At 37.5% G+C, this 24,321-nt stretch overlaps 2 protein-coding genes across 2 annotated transcripts in view; both read right to left on the reverse strand.

The window, feature by feature from the left end:
* The window catches only part of gpr45 (G protein-coupled receptor 45), a 43,696-nt gene extending 31,551 nt beyond the window's left edge, over positions 1-12,145 (reverse strand). Inside the window, exon 1 of the mRNA XM_034010450.3 lies at positions 11,871-12,145. The gene's annotated coding sequence lies outside the window, so the exon portion shown is untranslated. The remainder of the gene's footprint in view (positions 1-11,870) is intronic.
* Positions 12,146-23,362: 11,217 nt separating this feature from the next.
* Positions 23,363-24,321, reverse strand: part of LOC117406820 (small ribosomal subunit protein uS9m-like) — a 38,414-nt gene continuing 37,455 nt past the window's right edge. The window contains exon 11 of the mRNA XM_034011143.3: positions 23,363-23,950. Within this exon, the coding sequence (XP_033867034.3) occupies positions 23,859-23,950 (92 nt within the window). The 3' untranslated portion in view covers positions 23,363-23,858. The remainder of the gene's footprint in view (positions 23,951-24,321) is intronic.

The raw sequence follows: 24,321 nt of genomic DNA on the forward strand, positions 1-24,321 counted from the left end.
ACCGCCTGGACGCACTTGATGCTGTGGTGGTGTCCTACACCACTGGTGTTCTTGTGGGCGTTTGGGCTGAAAGGGCTTATGTGGCCACATTTTCGCCATCTGCTGCGATGCTTCTCAGGCCTTAGCAGAGCGTTGCAGCATCTCCTGTACCGCTGGGCCAAACGTGTGCCCCGGTGTAATGGGAGCATCAAGTAGCGGAGCTTTATCATGCTCCTGAACTCTCGCCTGCGAGAGCCAGAGCAGCCTTCTGGCCACCACTAGGGACGCAATGCTCCTGCCTTGAGCCCACGCATTCAGCTGGGCTAGCTTAACCAGGAGTTGGGCGACCAGCCCCAATTCCGTCCCAAGGGACACTGACGGTTACTCTGGGAGGTCTTTTATAAGCACCGCCTGGTATACTGAGAGGAGGCTGGCCACGTTAGGCAGCCTAACCGCCTCTGTAGCCGCTGAGTACCCCTTTTTTAGATGCACCTCAGTGATCCTGAACTGCTTGTTAGGGCACGCAGGATCTTTTGCCAACCCCAAGATCGTTGGCGTCTTCACCAAGCCTGCAAATGCAGTGTCAACTGGTGGGAAGGATGCCAAACCCGCTTCGCTCGCTCCCTGCATGGCAAAGGTGGAAGCCTTCCAATTGAGAATCTGTGGCAAGACTTGAAAATTGCTGTTCACCAACGGTCCCCATCCAACTTGACAGAGCTTGAGCAATTTTGCCAACAAGAATGGGCAAAGATTGCAGGATCCAGATGTGCAAAGCTGGTAGAGACTTACCCAAAAAGACTCACAGTTGTAATTGCTGTCAAAGGTGCTTCTACCAAGTATTGACTCAGGGGGGTGAATACTTATGCAACCAACAAATGTCTTTTTTTTGTTTAATTAACTTTTGTGTCACAATAAAAAATATTTTGCACCTTCAAAGTGTTAAGTATGTCGTGTAAATCAAATGGTAAAAATACCAATTAAATCCATTTTAATTCCAGGTTGTAACACTACAAAATGTGGAAAAGTCCAAGGGGGGTGAATACTTATGCAAGGCACTGTATCATACAAACAACCGGTGGCAAAGAATGACAGGGCTGTGAGTGATACCGACAATGCATAACCCCTCAGGGTGCTTGACTCAGATGAACTTAAATCCTCTTTAAGTTCATTGCATAAATACAATATCATAGCTTTATCTATTCGATATCTCCGTAGCCCTTGCTCTTCTGTAAAGTCCAAACAGATTGCCCTTTAATGGTGGTGTTGGGGGGGGGGGGTGCAGGTATATTATCCCTTTCATCCTCTAAAATCGCAGCAATCCCTAGCAGCACATTGGGCACCATCACCATAGCATAGTCAAAGAGTCACTCCACCCACAGAAGACCTTTAGCATGGATCCTGTTTGAAATATGTTCCCATCTCCATTAGAACTCTTTAAAACAGGCAGAACCACTTTAGACGGAAACTACTCAATCTGACCACATCAACCCTTTAGATTTTTGCACGGGGGTATGTTAATTATGTACCCACTTAATCTGCATAACATTCTTCATAGTATCGGAAAAGCTTTGATATTTAGGGCCATTGCGTCGGATGACACTTGCGCTGGCCGCTAAATTTGATCACAATCCCTTTCTTGGGACAGACCACTCCCTGCAGCGCTACCGCAATGACTGTGAACGTTGCCCTTGCGCTTGCCCCCGTGTTATCAAAATTGGGCCGTATAAATTAAACTGCAGAGTTTTTCAGTTCATTATTTTTTTGAACACCTAATCAGTTCTCTTATCAGAGTCAAAGTAAAATAAAAGTAAACCGCACATCAAAAGAAACTTATCACTACTATAACACATTTAAAATAAGGTATATAAATGATGGACATTGACAAAATGTTTTTGGTTTATTTTTAATCACTCAATCATTCATCCTTGACCATCACGAGCTTGAGTGATTATGACTGAAATATGCACTTAATCACCTAATTAGTGAGACAGTTGATTGGACACTGGATATGGAGTGATTTCAGCTGTTGAATTGCAAGCTTGAATAAAAGCAATAAAGAAAATCCCAAAAAAAACAATATGCCACGTCTGTCAAGAAAGCCGCGCCTTCGTGCAATCGGCATGTTGGAGGCTGGACTAGCGTACTGTGGCTTGCCGTCTTGGGTGCTCACAGCCAGCAATTTCAAACCTGGCAAGATGGTATAACCAGACACACTCTATCAATGACAGACCACGAACTGGGTGACCAAAAGTCACAACACCTGCCCAAGGTCGACAGATCATTTTGCAGCATCTTCGTGATGTCAATTGTTAATCAGCACAATAAAAAGTCACTGCACCTGCTCTAAAACAGAATTTGTCATTTTTTGATCACATCTAGTAAATTCTATCCAAATATAAGTGAAAAGTTTCTTTTGAAACTCAAATATAAATGACACATTTGATGCTCAAATATAAGTGATATGTTTCTTTTGATGCTCAGTATATTAAGCCTAACCTATACATTTTGTTAACTATAAATGGATAATTATTTAGTTGCGTTAAATAGTGCTGCACAGTCTGCTACCCTGATTAGAGGTATAACATATTGTATATTATAGATGCATTTTTTTGTATTTGTTTAATGCTAAATTATTAACCAGCAGTGTCATCCTTGCAGATAAAGGGGTCCTCAAATTATAACTAGAAAAAGAAACAGAGATTTTGTTTGAATAGATAAAAGGCAAATGTAGGAGGCAATGGCACAAGTATTAGTTGTTGACAACGAATCCTATTTTGATCAGAGGAATTAGTTTCAATTTAAAGGAGTGTAAAAACAGCACATTGCTAACAATTATTATCCAGAAAATAATAGGTGACTTGCCTACCATATGGCAGCCATATTAGATCAAAGTGAAGGACACCATTGAAATTAATACTAATATTAGCAACTGAAGGAGAATGATGTCTCAATATCTGTGCATTCAGAAACCACATGGCTAATAAGCTTAGAGCAGCATGTTAAACCAACTGCCACTTTTACTTTAATCTAACACTGCACATTTACAGGGAACTCATACAAGCAAACTAACAATACAAACATATAAATACTGTTTTGACAATGTTGGGTCTATATAGGCTTGCTCCTTTTTAGCATGTATTTTTCAGGGGTTCACAAAATACTGTAATAAAAATCACTTGCCTTAATTATTTATTTATTGCATTTATATAGCACTTTTCATACAAACGTATTGCAAAACACTGTACAGTACATTGCAAAATGCATTTACATTTACACAACACAATACCTTTGTATAAAGATCCTCAGGCATGTCACACACACATTCTGCTACATATTAAATAGCATATTTAAATAACAGTATGTACATTTTTTTTTAAAAAAGCAGCAATTTAAAAGTTACATTAAAACCCATTAAGATAAGAAACCCATTTTATAAAAGTATGTTTTCTATCTTGACTTAAAAACTGTAACAGTCCCAGCTTCCCTGATGAAAGAAGGGAGGGCATTCCATAATTTAGGGGCTCTGCATGAGAAAGCCCTTCCTCCTGTGTTAATTTTGTTGACCCAAGGAATAACCAGTAGCCCCCCATCCTGTGAACTAAGAGTGCGATTTGGATGATACAGGGTCAGTAACTCCTGCAAATAATTAGGTACTGATCCATTTAGGGCTTTATAGGCTAACAGCAAAATCTTAAAATCTATTCTATACTGCACAGGGAGCCAGTGCAAGGAGGCTAAACAGACAACTTCAGACCTTTCAGATTTTGCCTCCCCAATAGAGACGAAGTGAAATCTATCGGAAAGATAAGATTTGAGCCAGGATAGGACAAGGCCAAACAGTCCCACTGTGTTTTCAAGACTATTTAATAAGGTGGGGTGGTCTACACTATCAAAGGCAGCACTTAAATTTAAAATAATTAAAACTGATGGAAAGCCCAAGTCAGAGCTTATCAGCAGATCATTTACAGCCTTATGCCCCTTCTCCATTGGCACACCCAACCCTTGAGTGCTCGCTATGGTACAGGTACAGGTGGTTCTACACTGGTTATTTGCTGAGCCAAGCGGGAACCAAACCGTGAAACTCTGGCCTCACAAGACATCTGAAGCTGGCTGCGGGGTTAAGGATTTTCATCATCACTAAGTACACTCCAGAAAGACAACAAACAACATGGTGGGCAGCGAGCGTGATGAGAGAAAAGTACAGCCTTAGGACACTGAGGAAGTGCAGACTCTAGAAGTGTTCATGAAGATCTGAAGTCATGCGTCAGAAATGAGAAAGTTTATACCTGAATTTCTGACGATTTGAAGCAACTGGACATAAACCATGGGTGCGGTACACTTAACTCACACACTCAAAACCACAAAATTCTGCCACATTTCTCATCCTTGGCCTTTATTATATTAATATAAAGAAAATATGCGAAAAATAAAAAAAATCTAACTTCATTTACAAAAATATAGTAAAACAAAATACAGCTGTAACATACATACAACTACTGCTCTTCTTGCGCTCGCACCCAAACAAAAAACAACTCTAGAAAAAACAAAACAACAACCATCCTTAAAGGGGTTATCTTTGGCAAATCATATTTTTTAAACTTTCTTTTTTCCCCTTCAGCAGAACTAATTGAACTTTATTAAGTCGATATAATCAGTAAAATGTGTGGATTATAAAGAAATTCTTAAAAATATTTACAAAATATAGCGATACAAGATACAGCTGTACTGTTGGTCTATTAATTTTTTTAATTTGTTTGTGCATCTTTTGGCAAACTGAGTTAATTAATAACAACTGTCTTTCGTTGCGTGTGACGTCAGTAGCATGGCTCAGCTCTGCAGTGGAAAAACAACTGAGGCTCTCCTTAACTACACCGTGAGGGCTCGGTACAGCCGTGGCGCGACTCGGTTGTACAGTGGAAAAGAGGCATAAGAGTAACATATATTTATTATTGAGCCGACTGAACTTCTTTATTGAAGCATCATAAAACCTGTTAATTGTGCAACATGTTTTAGGGGTTTTGCTACTTAATTAATACAATCATTTTTTGCTTCTGACCATCATCTGACTAAATGCGGCTGGGACGGAGATATCCAAGCGAAGGAAAATCACAGCAAATAAAATGTATGTCAATCATACCTGAATTTCTGACTGTTGACTGGATTTGCATTGAGGAGGCTGTAGTTTCTTAACAAGTGCTTGTATACAGGTGGTGGCACGGTAAAGATAAAGGAAAATACATGTACAGACAATCTGTGCGAAACAAAGCTGGGCTGTTTAATAATAAACCAGAATGTCATTGAGTATGCAAATACAAAAACAAAAGGCAGATAAATGATAAGACTTGGCAGATGCTTAATGATAGTTTATAGTTTATGGATGTTCTAAATGTTCTGTATTCTATATTCTTTAAAAAGCATGACCCTTTCCTTGGTACCTTCCAATTTACTAACTAATAAAAACTGGAACCCTGGAACTGACTGTCACCACAGTAAGTGATAGGAAGAAGCAAATCTGTGCCGTCCTAATCTAAACTAAAAATAACTAGTAAGAAATGGATTTAACAAAAAAACTAAAAGAAAAAACACATTAGCAGAATATAATAGTAGTTAATGGCACAAAATGACATGCAGTACTTCATTTTCTTGCATGGATTTCTCTTAGTAAAAGATATTAGTTTGGTGATGTCATCAGTTACACAAAGGATTCAATGGTTAAGTGCTTTACATAATACAAAGGATACAGTGGGTTTTAAGTGTTGTAATCTGCTAATTGAATATAAGTATGGGGAAATTGAACAAGGTCCTGATCACTGTGAATGTCTTTATGTATGTATTTAATTTGATTAGCTTTACTTGGGAGGCAAAACTGAGTCACAAAACTGGTACATGCAAGTTATAGGAATAAAATATGTCCCATCACATCTGTTGTGTTTTTAAGACTCAGCGTTTTAGAACAGTTTACGGTCTAATGATGAATTCAGTAAAAAGGTTTGAACTAATGTACTTATGAATTTGTCTATTACTAATACAGAACCTCTGTTTTACTGTCCACAATATTAAGACAGGTTTAACTATTACAAGCTGAAAAAGCCTGGACACAAAGTTCAATTTGTGTGGGTTTGGGAGGATCCATGACTAGATAAAAATGATATCTTGTGTTGTTGAAGTGGTTTGTCTGTGGGTACCATGAGTAAAAATATGAAAAAGCACAATTGCTATGGAAACAGAGACTCTAAGATACATTGTTTTTAGTGCTTCAGGAGCTTGGAACACCTGCATGATCCCCTACATCATTAATTACAAATAACAAGGTGGTGGACTGTCATATTTGAAAACATTAATGTTGCACATAAGATTTTTTCAAATACAAAATGTATTTGTAAATTATATGAAATATCAACAGGAAAACAAAGGCCAGTATTTATTTTTCTTTGGGTAAAGACATTATTAAAAGGTTATAAAAGTTGAAAATCGAATAATTTCAATGATAATTTCTGAATGGTGTGGAAAAGTGACCTCTGATGTGTCAGGTGAACTTAAGAATTAGATGTAGAAATGTAGTATTAAGGACTTCCTATTAAAAAATGAAACTTCATACAGTAAAAAAAGACACATAAATGAGATACTTTATTATCAAATACATTTTCCTAATATTTAATTTTGTTACCTGTTTGATATTCTATTACTGTGTATGTGTTCTCGATCATGTTTGTGCTTAGATACTTTTTACAATGCTTACTATTACAAAAGAGAATTATTTAAAACACATACAATAAAACAGGTAAGAAATGATCTATTTCAATAATGTAAATGGTATGTAGTATCCTTTTAAGTCACTATACACGTGACATTTCTACGCTTGAAATGTTGGAATACTGAATTGTATATAAGTTTTACAAAGACCCAACTTTAAGTGGCTCCTACTGTGCAAGCACGCGATTGTTTTTATATTAGTTTATGAAATGATTTATACAAACTTAAATAACCGTTAAAATGTGTGAGAGTTATCGTTTTGAATGATTCCATGCTAAAACGCCACTTGCTAGTCATATGATCATTGACGGGTTGAAGGGTTGCATCTCAGGATTAAAACGAGCTGAAGTTATCTTTTGAGCATATCAGTCTTCACAAATTCTTAGCACTTTTTTTTTTATTTACCAACCCCTTATTTCAATATTATTGATGATTATTCAGCAACAGAATTAATATAATTTGTTTTACATTGTCTGACGGGCAATGCTGTTTGACTGTAATACACCAATGTTACTGACCACTATGAGTTTAATTGAACATGTCTTTTAACTTGTTTGTGATAAGTGTAGCTTTTTCCAGACATGATGAACTCAGTTGAGCTACTCTTTGCTTGGATAATACATTTTAGTACCTTCTTGAATCCCTCCTGTTTGCCTAAAAATGTGTTTATTTTATTCAGATTTTTTTCCAACTGTTTTTTAATGTAAAATAACTCATGCATGCTAATCAGAAAATGGTGTAATTGCACATCCTATGAATGTACATGGAGTAACACTGATGATGTTTATCTCCCTAGCCAGTGGGAGTGCCACAGCAAATGTGTTCTCCCCATGGAATCCCCTGAAGACTGGCAAGATTGGGACACGGTTCATGGAATATTCTGTTTATATATTCTAGTCATTGAGTATGCAAATACAAAAACAAACTACAGATAAATGATAAGACTTGTCAGATGCTTAGTTATAGTTTATGGATTTCGAGTATTTGTACTAAACGGATGAGTTTCAATGTTTAAAAGTGGCAGACTTCACTTCGATCTTCATATAATAATTTTTTATAAAAATAGAAACTAGGACATTTTAGCATGTTTTTTTATTTGAAAAGACTTTTAAAATTAGTATTCTATATTCTTTAAAAAGCATGAACCTTTCCTTGGTACCTTCTAACTTACTAACTCATAAAAACTGGAACCCTGGCACTGACAGTCACCACAGTAAGTGATAGGAAGAATCAAATCTGTGCCGTCCTAATCTAAAATAGAAAAAAAAAACACTTTGGCAGATTAAAATAGCAGTTAATGATACAAAATTACATGCAACATTTCATTTTGTTGCACATATTTCGCTTAGTAAAGTACATTATTAAATAAAATTCATGAAATGGTCTGTTAATATAATAACAAGTGCAATGTATGGAAAATAAAGTTGAACTTAAATTAAACAGCTGAATTCAGGGGATTGCTTTCTTTGTATCATCTGCTTAGCAACTGCATCTGCTTATTTAGGCAGCCTAACAGAGCAGTCGTTCTGTCTTTGGATCTGTCTGTCTAAACAGATGCTGAAATTCATTCACAAACCACAAACTTAATTTAACAGAAAGGTTGCAACATGACATGACTTGTTTATTCCATTTTGAAAAGGAAAATGTACAGTTTCCTTCAAATTAGGATTCCTTCTTTAAAGAAAACAAATATTCTCCTGTGTCTGCCCTTCCCCCAATTTAAAAAAAAAAAAAAAAAACAATTTCAGGCTATCTATCCTAGGTGCTGGTTGTGGTCGTCAAGGCCTGGTTGCTAAATTACTCAATTAGCAATCTCCACCAGACCTATAGAATAACCCTGCTAAATTGATACCGAGTACAGTACTTTAATATCTCACATAGTGATACTATTCTCATGCGGTACAACACATTGCTTATAACAAAATGCCAAATTATTTATTGTTATTTTGTAATGTTAAATACAGTTTGACCTGAAAGACAAAAAGCAACTATCACTGTGCGTTTTTACAAACAAAAACAAAACATTCCTTGGTGTCACAGCATAGTGCATCGACAACCTTGTGGATATTTACTATACAGAGTACAATGCTTGTTGTCGATTCAGGCGATGACAAATGCTCCAGGAGTACAGTATCTACACATAAAACAATTCCTAATCCTAATCACAATTTTACCCAAAACCTTTAACTTAATCCCAACCTACAAATCCTTATCAAAATCGGTATTCAATATTCAGGTATGACTAGCAAAGTGTGTAACATTGCCTCGTGGTTGTTTTGCTGTGAAAGCTGAATTGACTAAAGAAATGTAAATGGTCAATGGATAATATCACAGGTAGGCTGATGTTATATAGAATACAATTTGCTCTTATATAGCGCTCTTCATGCGAAGCATCCCAGGGCACTTTACAACAAGACCCAGAAACAAATGGCTAACAGCCTAACAGTAAGCACGTGAAAACAGATACGTCTTTAAACCTGACTTAAAAGATTGAATTGTAGCTGCACCTCTAATATCACTTGGAATAAAGTTCCAGAGATGAGACGCGCAACAACTGAAAGCTCTTCCTCCTCCTGATTTTAAGTGACTGCGAAGGATAACCAAAAGATCAGCACTTGCTGACCGTAGAGTGCGACTGGGAATATAAGGTACAATCAGATCCTGCAGATACAAAGGCCCTGATTCAGCAAGGGCTTTATAAGTAAGAAGCAGAATCTTAAAATCAATCCTGAATTTAATAGGAAGCCAGTGCAGTGACTTGAGAACAGGAGTGAAGTTCTGTGAGCGATGCGTGCTTGTAAGCACTCTAGCTGCCGCATTCTGAACAAGTTGGAGCTGCTGTAATGTAGAGTCCAGTAGGCCAGAAAACAGGGCATTACAGTAATCTAGACATCACAAAAGCATGCACCAGCATTTCAGCATCTTTGTCAGACAAGATTGGTCTCAATTTAACTATATTACGCAGCTGAAAGTAAGACGTCTTAACTACTGAACTAATGTGGGCATCCAGGCACAATTCAAAATCCATAATAACTCAGAAAATTTTTCACACTCTTGGAGGGATTCAAAAAATGACCATCAAAAGGAATTTTAATACAAGGCGATTTTTCCAAACTGTGCCTGGAGCCAACCAACAGCATCTCTGTCTTTTGTGGATTAATTTTCAGATAATTTGCAGGCATCCATGCTTGGATCTCACTCAAACACTGAGACAGCAACTGCCATTTCTGATGTAGTGGGAAATGAACAGTATATTTGTGTGTCATTAGCGTAAAAGTGAAATCTAAGGTTGTATTTAGCAATAATGGATGCAAGGGGGAGCATGTATACGCTAAACAGCAAAGGGCCAAGCACAGAGCCTTGTGGAGCTCTGTACTTCATATCTCCGGTTTCAGAAAATGAGTGACCCAAAGAAACAAATTGGTGCCGGTGTGATAAATATGAGCAAAACCACTCCAAGGCAATGCCTCCAATTCCAGGAAGATTATGCATTCTCTGAAATAAGAATCTGTGGTCTGCAGTATCAAAAGCGGCGGAAAAAGCCAGTAAAACTAAAATAGATAATTTACAAGAACCAGCAGACTGAAGGAGATCATTACAGACCCTTACTAATACAGTCTCTGTGCTATGTCCTGAAAGGAAACCAGACTGAGACTTCTCCAACATCTCATTTCTATAGAAATAATCCTGAAGTTGGATTACCACTACTTATTCTACCAGTTTTACAAGAAATGGGATGTTGGAGATAGGCCTGTAATTCTCAAATTCTTCAGGAGAGAGGTTATGTTTCTTCAGTAGTAGTTTGACTACAGCCAGTTTTAAAGCAGAAGGAACTCTTCCAGATGTCAATGAGGAATTTACAATGCAAGTTAAGGTTGGAACCAGAACAGGAAGGCCCTCCCTAATAAACCAAGTAGGCCAGGGATCTAAACTAAAGGTTGTGGAATTAATTTTCAACACCACAACCTTATGCTCCGCCTCAGTCACTGATGTAAATTCCATAAAACTATCAGCTACACTGCTAATTATGCAGGACTCTAAAGGAGCACAAGCAGTTGTAGTAGAGGACATCTGACCCCTAATCGCTTCAATTTTGTCAATGAAAAAATTGAAGGAATTTTTCACACATCAATTTGATCATCCTGCACTGAGCCTGTTGCTTTAGGATTAAGAAGTTTGTTAATTGTTAAATAACTGCTACTAATCTGGAAATCTGGGTATGTGAAACCAGGTCGTTCATATATACAGTATAAGGAGGTTAGCCATTCAAAAAAACAAGTAGACTAACCCTATTGCTGCCTTTACACTGAAAAAAAAAGAAAAGAAAAAAATACGACGGTGACTTTTTTTTAAAAATAATAATAAAACAAGTAAAACTAAAATATTTCAAAAACAATATTAGAAATTGGAATACCACTGTTTATTTAAATGGGATTCGTTTTACAAAAAGCGTATTCATATTTCAAATAGCCAATCACATGACTACTAAAATCGTCAAAACCTGTACATTCTAAAATGCATAACTCCCTGTGCAAGGTAGACAGATGTTGAGGAAAATAAAATTACGCACGCATGTGTTTGTTCTTAACAGGCATCATCACCAAAGGTTTATTATATTTGGGTCAGTAATACCGGTACAATGTTCATCTCACTATAGTGTCTACTTGGGGCTTGAGTAGTAAAACAGTGGGATGATCACGATATGCAGCTGATTACCATGAACCCTCGCCAGTACTCCACCAAGTGTATGCATCATATTTGAACAAGTCTGACAATTATCTGTATAATTATGCTTTATTGCTCCATGCATTTAATGCAATTAAAGTTATTGCCGACAAATTACAGATGCACATTATTTAAGCAAACCGTATATTGATGATACATATGTTGTGAGTAACCAGGCAGATGTAACATTAATTAAATAACAATCTTTCTGCTAGTCTCTTATAGATTGACGGTATGCTAGTTTACATACTTACTGTATACATGTGCAGTAAGTTTTATGTTATGGTACCAATAAGCATACCAGGACTACTGCCACCCTGTCAAATCAATACTAATAACCTTACTACAGTGTAAAACAATTTGATCATAGATACAATGTTCAGCGTGCTAGACTATAATATTTGAATACTTACATTCACCCAGGAGATACCGTTTACCTTCGTCCCAAAGCAGGTATTTTTTGCTAGGGATTTCACTTGCTCAACATGCCTCCTTTTAACATGTCATATATTACATTCCCTAGCAGTATTATCTAGTCCCGTTGCAGTGCGATCAGCCACAGACGATTAAATGCATGTCCTGAGGGTTCAGCACTGTTCCTAGATATATACCCCAAAGAGCAGCTCAGCCCCCAAGCATAAAACGATTTGTTAAAAGGCAGCAAGGGATGCTGGATTTTCTGTTTGCCGACACAAAATCTTAAAGGGCTGCGTGGGACTATACAGTCGGCTTTTAAAACTATTCAATGCATTTCATATAATATTCGTAAATTGGAATATACAGTACTTTTGTGCATATGGTGTGAATTTTGTCTGACAATGACGATTGATTGAAATAGTAAAAAAGAATGGAACAAAAACCACGTGGAAAAAACGATATCTACTCTCTGCTTCTACACATTGTTTCTATTAAATTGGCTCTGTTGTATCAAATGACAAAAGATACGCTTTATACAAACTGTTATTTATTAATTGAAAATCTACCTGTTATAATTATTACATGGGGTTTTCAGCATCTGGAGAATTCCCTGCTTTTTTGCCATGTACTTTCTATTGACCATAAAAAGTGACCTTGAACGTCTAGTAACACAGAAAATATTGTATGTATTTGTTCATCTTCTCCTTGCCTCCTTTGCCATCATTGTGAGTGCCGGTGTAGTGTTAGAAAGTGGTACATTGTCAGAATGTGGTAAGCGTACCAAAACTTGACCCGTGTAATGTCAAAAAATGGTACAATGTCAGATGCAATCAATTGCGATCTGATGGGTTTTCTTACTGTCAAACAGAGGTACATTTACCATTAATTATACTTTTTTTTTTTGCAAACTTAAACTGGCAACAGAAAATTAATTTATCCTAAAAAAAAAATAAAAAAAAATCACGAGTCCACCGCAAAGTTGCACAAATAAAAAATGCACAAGACCCAATGTATTGCATATGATAAATATTGACATACTATTTTCTTAATGATAGAAGAATATGATAAATTACATTAACAACAATGTAAAAGACGGGAAAGTATAATCAATTTAATTTAAAAAGATGTAAAAGACAATACTATTTTCTAATGGTGGAAAAATATGATAAATTACATCAACAGCGACATAAAAGACTAGAAAATATGATAAATTAAATTTAAAAAGATGTAAAAGACCGAAAACAGCATAACGTACCATATTTGAATGGGCACTTCCCTGCTTTCTTAGCGTTCGTTGTTTAGAAGTTGTGTAGGCATGTGCGAGCAAGCGCAGTGTGCTGCGTACTTGAAAATAACACTACACCAGTTCTGGTTCTGTTGCTCCACTACTGAGTTATTCATTTAATCTGGTTTTAAACTTGCTTTGCGCTTGTCTGAAGAAGAATAACTCCCAAGAACAAAACACACTTCCTCATTCAATTCAAACCAATTCAAACCTTGCATAGAAGGTTGAGACCAGCCAAACTGAAACGGAATTATGTCACTTGACTGTGATGAATCATCAGAACCCAGAGCCACATAATTGCAAACATCATAAAAAGGTATAAATAAATAAAATGACATATGAAACTGTTTGCTGTTTAACGAATGTATTCTTCTTGTTGTTTAGATGCACTTTGTATATACTGTAACATGCGTCAAGTGCTTTGAAAACTGCATGCTCAGCACATCTACTATGCCAGAAATAGCTACCCAACTCAACCAAGAGATGAAAAAGATCTAGAAGGTAAGATACTTTAATTTATGTGACTGTTGTTTATTAATAATATTATTACTTTTTAGATCGGAAAATGTTTATATAAGTATCTGAAAAAAACATTCCTTAAAAATAGTTAGTTACTACACTCAAACTAAGTGGCGCAGATCGCTCAATTAAGTTAGTAAAATATGTTATACTTTTGTGCCAGTTCCTTTATTATTCACATTAATTTTTGAAAATGGAAAGGAAATTGCAGTTTTTTATAAACTTGACCCACAATTTAATACCTCATTTTTCCTACAGAATATACAAGTGGCATTTTCTGACGTCAAAGTACAACTTGCCACAATTCACTACATTCTTCATCCTACAAGATATGTAGGGGTGGTATTTTCTGACACTGCAATATGACGTACCATAATTTACTACCTTCCTTTCCTATAAAATATACAAGAGTGGCAATTTCTGGGAAGGTGGTAAATTTTGACAATTATATAACTGCTACAAATTACTACTAAATTCTGGCACAGAGGCATATTCTGGCAGTACACCGGCAGCTGCGAAGCATTCAAAGGGGGGATGCACAGCTAGTCCTACTGAACTATGCAACACTGAGCGAGGCTCTCGCCCGCTGCTTTGGGAACCTGGCTGACTCAGAGGGACTGAAACTCCCGCTACAGCGCTGCCTGCATCAGCTGGGGGAGAGCCTAACCAGCCTAGGATTGGATCTGGAAAGTGAAAGCCTCCGAGTCTACACAGGGGGAACTGCTGGCCCATATCCAGAACCCCTATGGGACTAAAAACAATCAACAATATAGTCGGGGGAGCGGGGAGCCGACAGCACAACCTGGAACCTACTACCGTGCAGCTGTGCACATTGACTGGGGGCCTGTTGCCAATGAGGGGGAATCGGGCCATGGAGATCCAAGTTGAGGGGACTATTGTGAGGTCTGGGTTGCAGCCAGGAACCCTGCATCTTGGACTTGGACTTTCTCCAGCAGACCGGCAGCCTGCTGGATCTGCAGAAGGGGGTCCTCCAGTTCCAGGTGTGCCCGACCCTGGCTCTGACCGTCCCATGGGGAAACAGTCAATCCACCCTCCCAGCAGGCTGCTGCCAGCTGTCAATGGAAGAGCCCGGCTTCTGCTGTGGGCAAACTGGGGGAGCTAACCAAACCCCTGGGTGACCCCACAGAGGCCAGAGAGCTCCACCACTAGCCGTCGACTGGCCACGGTCAAGCCAACCTAGGATAACAACTCGCCAGCCTGCCAGCCAAGACGGCACTCCAGCTGAGCTGTTGCTGGAGTTCCAGAACTGCTTCGTGATCCGGCCAGAAGGAGTGGGCCGGACCCACCTGGTGCAGCATGACATCGAGACCGGGGACGCAGCTGTAGTTAAGCTGCAGTCTCGCTGACTACCTCTGGCCGTTCCGGACCGAAGCTACAGTCTCCTTTCTGATCTTTTCGAACTTTACACTGTTCCTGAGAAGCTGGTACGCTACACTACTTTTCCTAGTGACTTTTTAAAACTGTATTTTCTCAAAGTACAGTTGATACACCAGAGTGTAATAAAAGGCACCCTGCAACACTGCCCCCAGTGGATGTGAGAAGTACTGTATTGGTTGTTTCATTCTATGTGTTATTTACTGATCACAGGCCGCGTCAGATAATTCTGTGTTTGGCAAGACTGGGGTTTTTCAAAGGTAGGGGCACCTGCAATGCTTTAAATGATTGTAGTTAACAAAATAATTCCATAACTCTTGCCTGTTCTGTACATCCATTTGTGATTTAAGTCTCAAATGTCCAGTTTTGAAAGAAACACTTTATGGTAAAAATTGATTTAAATTTTAAAACATGAAATCTGGAACTATACTTGGTTAAAGCAATCTGTTTGTAAGCCGTGCTTTCAGTTAGTCTTGCACTTTCTTAGTCATTACCCCTGGAAGGTGAAATTGCCTCCAGTCCTTCCGTGGCTTCTTTCCTGTTAATAACCAATCACCTGCTTTCATCTAATAACATGCTGGGAATAAGGCATTGAAAGAGAAAGCTTCCTTTAACCTACAGTAGTACCAAATTAAAAATACATGTGTTTCTTTCAAAACTTGACATTTGAGACCTATTTAGCTTATGGAAGTACAAAAAGGTAAGATTTTTTAAAATTATTCTGAATTCCCATGGACCCCCTACCAGCTTCAGACCTAAATGTATGGTTTTGGAGTGTCGTTTAAGCATTTGATGATGTTTCGGTGGCCATCTGGGTTTTTCTCACTAACCACAAGTGGTCCTCACAGGTTCAGAACCTCTATCTTGTGCAGATGGTTATATCAATGTCATAACATTGATATAACATTGATATTACTTGTACTGTTGTATCACAGTTGTATTATTACTTGTACTGTGATACTTGAAATGTATTTGCTTACGATTGTAAGTCACCCTGGATAAGGGCGTCTTCTAAGAAATAAATAAAATAAATAATAATAACACTGATGAATACATTAGCCAAAATGTTTGTCTTTAAATTTCTTCTACTTTTACCTCAGAATATATGATTGGGTGTTCAAAGTTATGTATGATAAAATAGTATATATTCACTTTTTTGTATCATGTGTCATGAGTATAAAAAACAAGCAGTACGTTTTTTTTTTTTTTTTTTACTCCTTGTCTTCTCCTTAGTCCTGGCTGAGATTGAAGCATTTCATTCCAGTTCAGACCCGTTGAATTTCCATTTGAACTTGTTCAATTTCAACAGAAGAATAATGAATGGGCTGGTCTGATAGTCCCCACTTTAGTTAAGTGGGCTGGAATTTAATCGTCCCATTTCAGGTGGCAATCAATCAAATTATTCATGGGCTATTTGAAGATGAAAAGATCCAGATTAATAAAATAATACATTATGTATCACAGACAAGATGTGGATCAAATAAAGTGGTTTCAATTTCAGTACAGTATCAAAGGCACGTTGAGGCAGTTAATGAAGTTAAAACACCAAGAGAGAAGTATGATTTGAAATATGTCGCCTGAAAACTCTTAGCAAACTACAACCTGTTTTAAACCTGTAGTATACCTCATCAAAATTGACATAAACTGTTTTTTTTATATTCCAGTTATTTAAATGTGATCTCCCTCATACATAATTATTAAATATATTTTTAAAAGAGCACTTACTGCTATTGTGTTATTTATTATTTGCCAGGTACTCTTTTATTATTAAAATATTGACGCCAAAGGGCTGGAGTCAGCATTGCATAAATTCCACAAGACAATGGACGGTTCCTTGCAGGACTGTGACCCATTCCTTCAGGAGTACAACTTGAAAGATGGTCAAAGCAGAGGACCACAGCCATGAATGCAATGACCAAGTTCATCCCACGGGTGCTCTATTGGATCGAGATCCAGGATTGTGCTGGCCAAGGACGATGACTCTTTATAGTCTTCCAATCATGGACAATACCAACACACTGGAGGGCCAGATTAGAATTCTGAAAGATTCAATTTCCTTTACTACCTACTAAACCGCTAGAGAGACATTTAAGATGGAGTTCGACTCTAGAACTGCTGGGGCCTTTTTAGGGTGAAAAAGGTAATCTAAATATTTACAGAATCACTTTGGTTTACAGGGTATGTGCTTGTCGTGATTACAATGTTTCAATGTCAGACTTAAACAGTGCCCTGTTGTATGTAATAGTTTGAATTTATGATTTTCAACAAAAAGAAAATTAGCATAGGTTATGCAGTTCTGGTAACAGCCCAGTTAGATTAATGTAGTTAATGTTCATGGTCGCACTACTAAGAATGCAGTGTTCACATCTGTGATTTCCATAAAGTTTGTGTGCAGATGTAGTCTCTTTTATAAGCAATACAGTGCAGCAACATACCACAGTAAAATGATGGTATACTTGTAGTACAGCCAGAATTACGCATAACCAAGTACAGTCTGCACAAATAATTCAGTTCTACAGGAGGACATTATTGTAGTGGTATTTTATGCATACTTTTGTTTATTGCTGTTCCAAAACATATTTAATTGTGTATATTGTTCTGGTATTTTGTTTTTTCAGAGCAAATAAGAGGGTCTGAAGTGTTTTGTGGTCGGTGGCAAGGCCCATTTCTTATGAACATGTTGTGATCTTGTTTTACGAGTATATTCACAGAGAAACGTAATATTTAATGATGAACATAACATTTGGAAAAAAGAAACACAATATTGTGTATCCGTGTGGTTCGTCAGAAATTGAAATTTGTTTCTAGGTCATAAATAGAATGACAACTGCGTTTCAATACAATTGAAATTCTCGTTCATGTAACCTCCCTCATCCATTAAATACACACTTAGTAGATCATTCAAAAAGCAAAGATGCTTCTTGTTGATTCAAAAGGAAATGGACAGTAATGTAATCCCACTTATCATCAGTAGATTATGCAGAAATTAAATGAAAAATTTGAGATGTTATAAAAATGACAAGAAACAAAAAAATGGCCAATAATCATTCTTCTCACTTAACTTGTTTTTTTTATCATTTAATTTGAATTATGCAGATCATTAAAAAAAATCATTTCCATTACATGAGAGTAGATGTTAAAACTTCATGCTGATTTGAACTCGGCTCTCGCCAAGATAAGCACCAACTAAGACGTAGCTTTACAGTAAACTAATGTGATCCATATGTGTCTCCATCCATTTACGTTTCCTTCCATATGATGATGTAGATATCCTTCTGTCTGGTGTTAATGGCTGAAGTGTAATGCTGGCTCCAGGGATCATCTTATTTTGCCTCCCTGGTGCATCAGCACACACAACGGCTGCGATGCTGGCTCCGGGGATCAACCACAGTGCGGCCTCCCCAGCGCATCAGCATGACAACCGTCTGGATTGAGCGAAGTAGGGTACATCTCTGGGGTCTTCAAGTGGGCACCTTCCATCCTCAGTGTTTCGTCGACTAGCCCACGACACCTCAAGAGGGCTCGACGGTGATTCTGGTGTCCCAGCATCACCCCCCTCTGTCCCCTACTCAACTCAGCCCAGCTTACTTACCCGTACATCAGCGTTTCTTTCTATTGTGCTTGAGATCCCCAGCCAGAATCTTTCCTTCTCAACCACAGCCAGTTGCTGCTCCTCTCTGCTGCTTCAGATAAGTTCTTCACTGTGCGACGCAACTCTTGGCCACTGAATCCAACGTTTCTGAGAAACTGGGTTGTAGAGTGTGCCACAAATCCTCGACAACCCACCTCCACTGGGTAAACCCGGACTCTCCATCCTCGCTGTTCCGCTTCAGTGGCTAGTTGAGCATACCGCAGTTTCTTCCTCTCATACGCCTCATCTACAGCATCCTCCCATGGCACTGTTAACTCTACCAGGTGAACAAGGCGTGCTGATCCAGACCACAAGACAATATCTGGTCGAAGGTTAGTGGTGGCAATCTCAGGTGGAAAAATAAGCCGTAAATATAATATAATGATGAAAATATTGCTACTGCTTTTTGGTGCCTAAATACTTCAGGTGTTGTAGTTCAGATTCACTCCAATGGTCTAGCTGTAATTGTGTTTGAAATATTTACATATCCTGAATTACTGTAAAGAAAACAAGGACCAAAAGATTAATATCACAATAAAAAAAAGAGAGCAAATAATAACGTTAATAAAGTGGATTAGAGGTAACAAAATGCAGTGGTTAGTATTCTTTTAAAGCACATCCTCATATTGTTATAAATAATTTCTCTACAGTATGTATACTACATTTTATTTTTTATGGCAGGTATTTTTTGTTGCATGTTTTTGACTATACATGAAGATGATTGTATCCAGGCTCCAGATAAAGACAGCATGCTGCAGCAGTTACAACTGTTGCCATGGCAACATATTAACAGTACTTGTCAGTGCATGAATAAATAGCGTGGATTATAGGCACATTATCTTTCAGTGCTCTAAATACATACAAATTAAAATATCAAGCAAACCTGTGTAATCACCATGTCTTGCAAGCAATCTATCTTTTATTAACAAAGACCCCTGCAATCATTTTGGAGTACAAACTGGTTTTGTGGTATTGTGCATAGTTTTTTTTGATTGTAAGTCAATGCTTTGGCACATGTGGCATGTAGGTTTTGATAAATTTAAAATATCAATTCAAGGTCTTAAAATAACTCCGTACTTACACTCCGCCAACTAGTGTGAAAGATGATTTACCCTCATGACCTGCCACTTGCTTAGCGGTTCTGGATCGGTACAGTATTGATCTATCAAGGAGTGTAAAACAGGCAGCATTCCAATCTAGTTACTTTATGAATATTTCAGTACAGAACAACACTTATATGCAAGCGACATACTTTCATCTAATCGTATGCTTTTAGTTCCTCAAAGTTATATTAACGGGAGTGGAATTCAGTTATATGACTGATAAATTGGATTGATATTAACCAGAGTGTGATAATAAACCACTTGACACATTCTGGCCTGGACATTTCAGTTTGGTGATAATAAATAAACATGTGACAAAATAATAAGAAACAGTGATATTAAACAAGTTTGACTGCATGTGTATTCTTGGTTATGGAGGCACTTACTATCAGCTTGCTTTCAAAATGTTACAGCTGCTGTCCTGCGGATCGTGATTAATACCGAGTTATAGTGGGAGATGCTTGAATAAAGAACATGTGTCAGAGACACATTTGCAGAGAAGAACCAGCTCCTGTAGTTAAATATTGTACCTTCTGCCCCCAAGTGATTTTTTTTTCAGATATTGTATGTGATCAACCTACACATGTGACATCACATGAATAAAGACCGCAGTGCTCATTTGCACAATGGAATAGAAATAACATTGTGCTGAATTTCTACATACAATCACTAGCACTGCGCTGAATTCTATTAGATAACTGTAACCTTGTTATATTTTTAGTTTCTTGATGGTTTCCCCAAAAATAATCTTTAGGAGAAATGTCTTTGTAAGAAAAATAATAGCAGCATTTCAAATAAAATACAATAACATGAATTATGTTTTATAATGTTTATAACAACTCCTCATGGGGAAAACCATTATATTTGCAGATAATTTACATTATATTTGATCACAAAGTACTCTCTTGCTACATTTACACTCATTTTTTGCTCTTTTAAAAAAATAAAATACAAACCCTTGATTCAGAAGGCTAAACAATGGAAGAACGTAGTTAATTTTAGCTGAGATCTATCTAGTTTATTTTTAAACCCATGTAAGATTTTGCTGGTCAGAATTTCTTTATTACAGTGCCACCTAGTGGAAAATTATTATTATTATTATTTATTTCTTAGCAGACGCCCTTATCCAGGGCGACTTACAATTGTTACAAGATATCACATTATACAGATATCACATTATTTTTACATACAATTCCCCATTTATACAGTTGGGTTTTTACTGGAGCAATCTAGGTAAAGTACCTTGCTCAAGGGTACAGCAGCAGTGTCCCCCCACCTGGGATTGAACCCACAACCCTCCGGTCAAGAGTCCAGAGCACTAACCACTACTCCACACTGCTGCCCTAATTTAGATTGTATCCTGTGTATCAGTTAATTTTCAGCATACAGTAATCTTTAGACAACAATATTAGTGTGAAATATCATTGGGTTTGATGCTTAAAAATAATATGACCACTATATTAGTGAAATATCATTAGCTTTGATGGTTATAACCACTATATTTAAATAACCGATTTAGCAAACATGACACTTAAATACAGTCACCTCCAAAATTATTGGCACCCTTGATAAAGATGAGCAAAAAAGACTGTATAAAATAAATAATACCAGTACTGAGCTATATTGTAATTTTCCAACATGTGGAATATATTTGACTTTATTAATGATTCAATGGAATCAACCAAAATTACACATTTCTCAAATTATAAATTTATTTCCAATTATTGGCAAACTTGTTTTCAGTACTTTGTGCACCCTCCCCTTGCAAGGATAACGGCACAGTCTTTTTCTATAATGTTTAATGAAATTGGAGAACACATTGGGAGGGATCTTAGACCATTCCTCCATACAGAATCTTTCCAGAGCCTTGATATCCTTCAGTCTGCGCTTATGGACTGCCCTATTCAATTGAAACCACAGGTTTTCAATGGGGTTCAAGTCCAGAGACTGAGATGGCCATTGCAAAATGTTGATTTTGTGGTCAATTAACCATTTCTTTGTGGATTTTGATGTGTGCTTGGGGTCATTGTCTTGCTGGAAGATCCACTTGCGGCCGAGTTTCAGCCTCCTGGCAGAGGCAACCAGGTGTTTGGCTAAAATGTCCTGGTACTGGGTAGAGTTCATGATGCCGTTGACCTTAACAAGGGCCCCAGGACCAGTGGAAGCAAAACAGCCCCATAACATCAAAGATCCCCCACCATATTTTACAGTAGGTATGAGGTTCTTTTCTGCACACGCATCCTTCTTTCGACGCCAAACCCACCGCTGGTGTGCGTGGCCAAAGAGCTCTATTTTCGTCTCATCTGACCATAGCACCCAGTTCTAATCGAAGTGCCAATGCCGTTTAGCAAACTCCAGGCGCTTACGTTTGTTGGTTGCTCTCAATAAAGACTTTTTTTCTGGCAACCCTTCCAAATAGCCTATTGACACGGAGGTGGCGTCTAATTGTAGATTTGGAGACTTGGTGACCCCAAGATGCAACCAAGTTCTGTAATTCTTCAACTGTGACCCTTGGATTTCCCTTTGCCTCCTGAACCATCTGCCGCACTGTGCGTGGGGGCAAGATACACTTGCGTCCTCTACCAGGCAAGTTTACCACTGTTCCAGTGGTTTTGAACTTCTTCATTATTGCCCTAATAGTGGTAAGTGGTATATTTAGTTTTTAGCTATTGTTTTGAACCCATTGCCTGATTTATGAAGGTCAACAACCATTTGTCTCTTTTCATTTGTGAGTTCTCTGCCTTTCCCCATGGTGATGGATGACAAATGGATTTCATATGCGTGTTACCTCATTTTTATACCCCAGTGAAACAGGAAGCCATGGAAGGCCACAATACAGTTCCTTAAGACTGAGATGAACTTAAAGAAGTATAATGTTAATGCAGATTTAATTTTGTTTGATTTTATTTATAAGAATCTTTAGAGGTACCAATAATTCTGACACCTGTCTTCTTGAGAAAATGTTTTATTACTTGTTAATAAAAAACCTTTTCTCTGAGCAATTGTATTAGAATACAAGAATATGGTTTTCCACATATATTTGAGCATAAAATATGGCTCATTACCTGTGTTTATTTTATACAGTCTTTTTGCTCATCTTTATCAAGGGTGCCAATAATTTTGGAGGTGACTGTACATAAAAATTTCAGTTATCTTCCTTACAAAACCCTAGAATTTATCTGCAATCATCCTTTTCAATCCTTTCACCTTCCACCACTTGCTACAATTTTACATTTTCATCTCCCCCCCCCCCCCCCCCCCCAACTTCTAATTTTACTATGGTACTGTATTTTGATTACTTTCCTCTTTATCAGCAGAATGATTTTTGTTATCATGACTTCTTGTCTTTGGTTTTTTCCCCTTCACCTCCCCAGGAAAGGACCTATTAGGCATCCCAATGTACACTACAAAACAGCTGAACTGAAATCAGGATTTTTTTTTAAAAAAGATATTACTATGATACTGTTGTGATTCCTACAGCACTGCAAAGATAAAACATTTGTTAACACACAGGGTGTTATGTGGAGCAGTCCTCTTGGAAATTGCTTCAGACAATAGATTGCATTGTTTTATTTTCAAAATCATTAGATAAACAGAATGTGAAAAATCTACATCCCCAGCCAAGAATATCAATTTTTCATAATCAGGTTTTGAACACACGCTTGTAGGGTGGCCACCAAGCACCCATAAATGTATATTGATAATGCACCCGGCAAGTTTGAATTATCAAAAAAAAAAACAGAAGTCGAGACATCTGAAAAAACATTTACACATGGCTTAAAAGAACGTTCAAGTACAAGCAAATATAAGATGGAAATAAAATAATCCTTTTAATCTTCCATGAAATCTAGAACTGCCATGGCGGTATGCAAATAAATGTTAGGCTACATCATATTTTATTTAAAAAAACAAACAAACATCATCATCATCATCATCATCATCATCATCATCAATACACTCTACAAAAGTACAGAATTGTTTACAGGAAAGCATGGTATGGATGTAAATTGTATACACTTTGATGCGTCGCTCCTCTTAAGGAGACAGCACTTTATCGTTTATTCCAAGTGAACTTCCTCCGGGCTCCTTCCTGTCCAGGCTTCTGCCGCTCCTTCACACGGGGGTCAGGGGTCAGCAAACCAGCTAGCAGGGGTCATAGAGAGAAAACAATTCACAATATTCAAAACTCTATCATACCATAGTTTTACCTCATTCGTTTATGAACAAACAAAGTGAGCATGGCCTATAACATGTACTGTTGTTTTTGCTTTACAGAAAGTCTTCCAGTTTGACTAATTATATGCTGATGGTACAAAAAGATGTATGATGGGAAGTGTTTGAATACAAAGATGCAGCACAATGTTATACCTGTTTTTTCTTTTAGGAACAAACAGAACTTCCACTCTGTTATATTACTAACTATTGCGTTACTGGTACTGTGCAGTATTCCCTGTTACTGTCTATGGTGCTATAATCACGATTGCTGTGATATTTATTATTCATGTACTCTGGGT

Source organism: Acipenser ruthenus, chromosome 8 (genome assembly GCF_902713425.1).
Source record: "Acipenser ruthenus chromosome 8, fAciRut3.2 maternal haplotype, whole genome shotgun sequence".
Classification (NCBI taxonomy): domain Eukaryota; kingdom Metazoa; phylum Chordata; class Actinopteri; order Acipenseriformes; family Acipenseridae; genus Acipenser; species Acipenser ruthenus.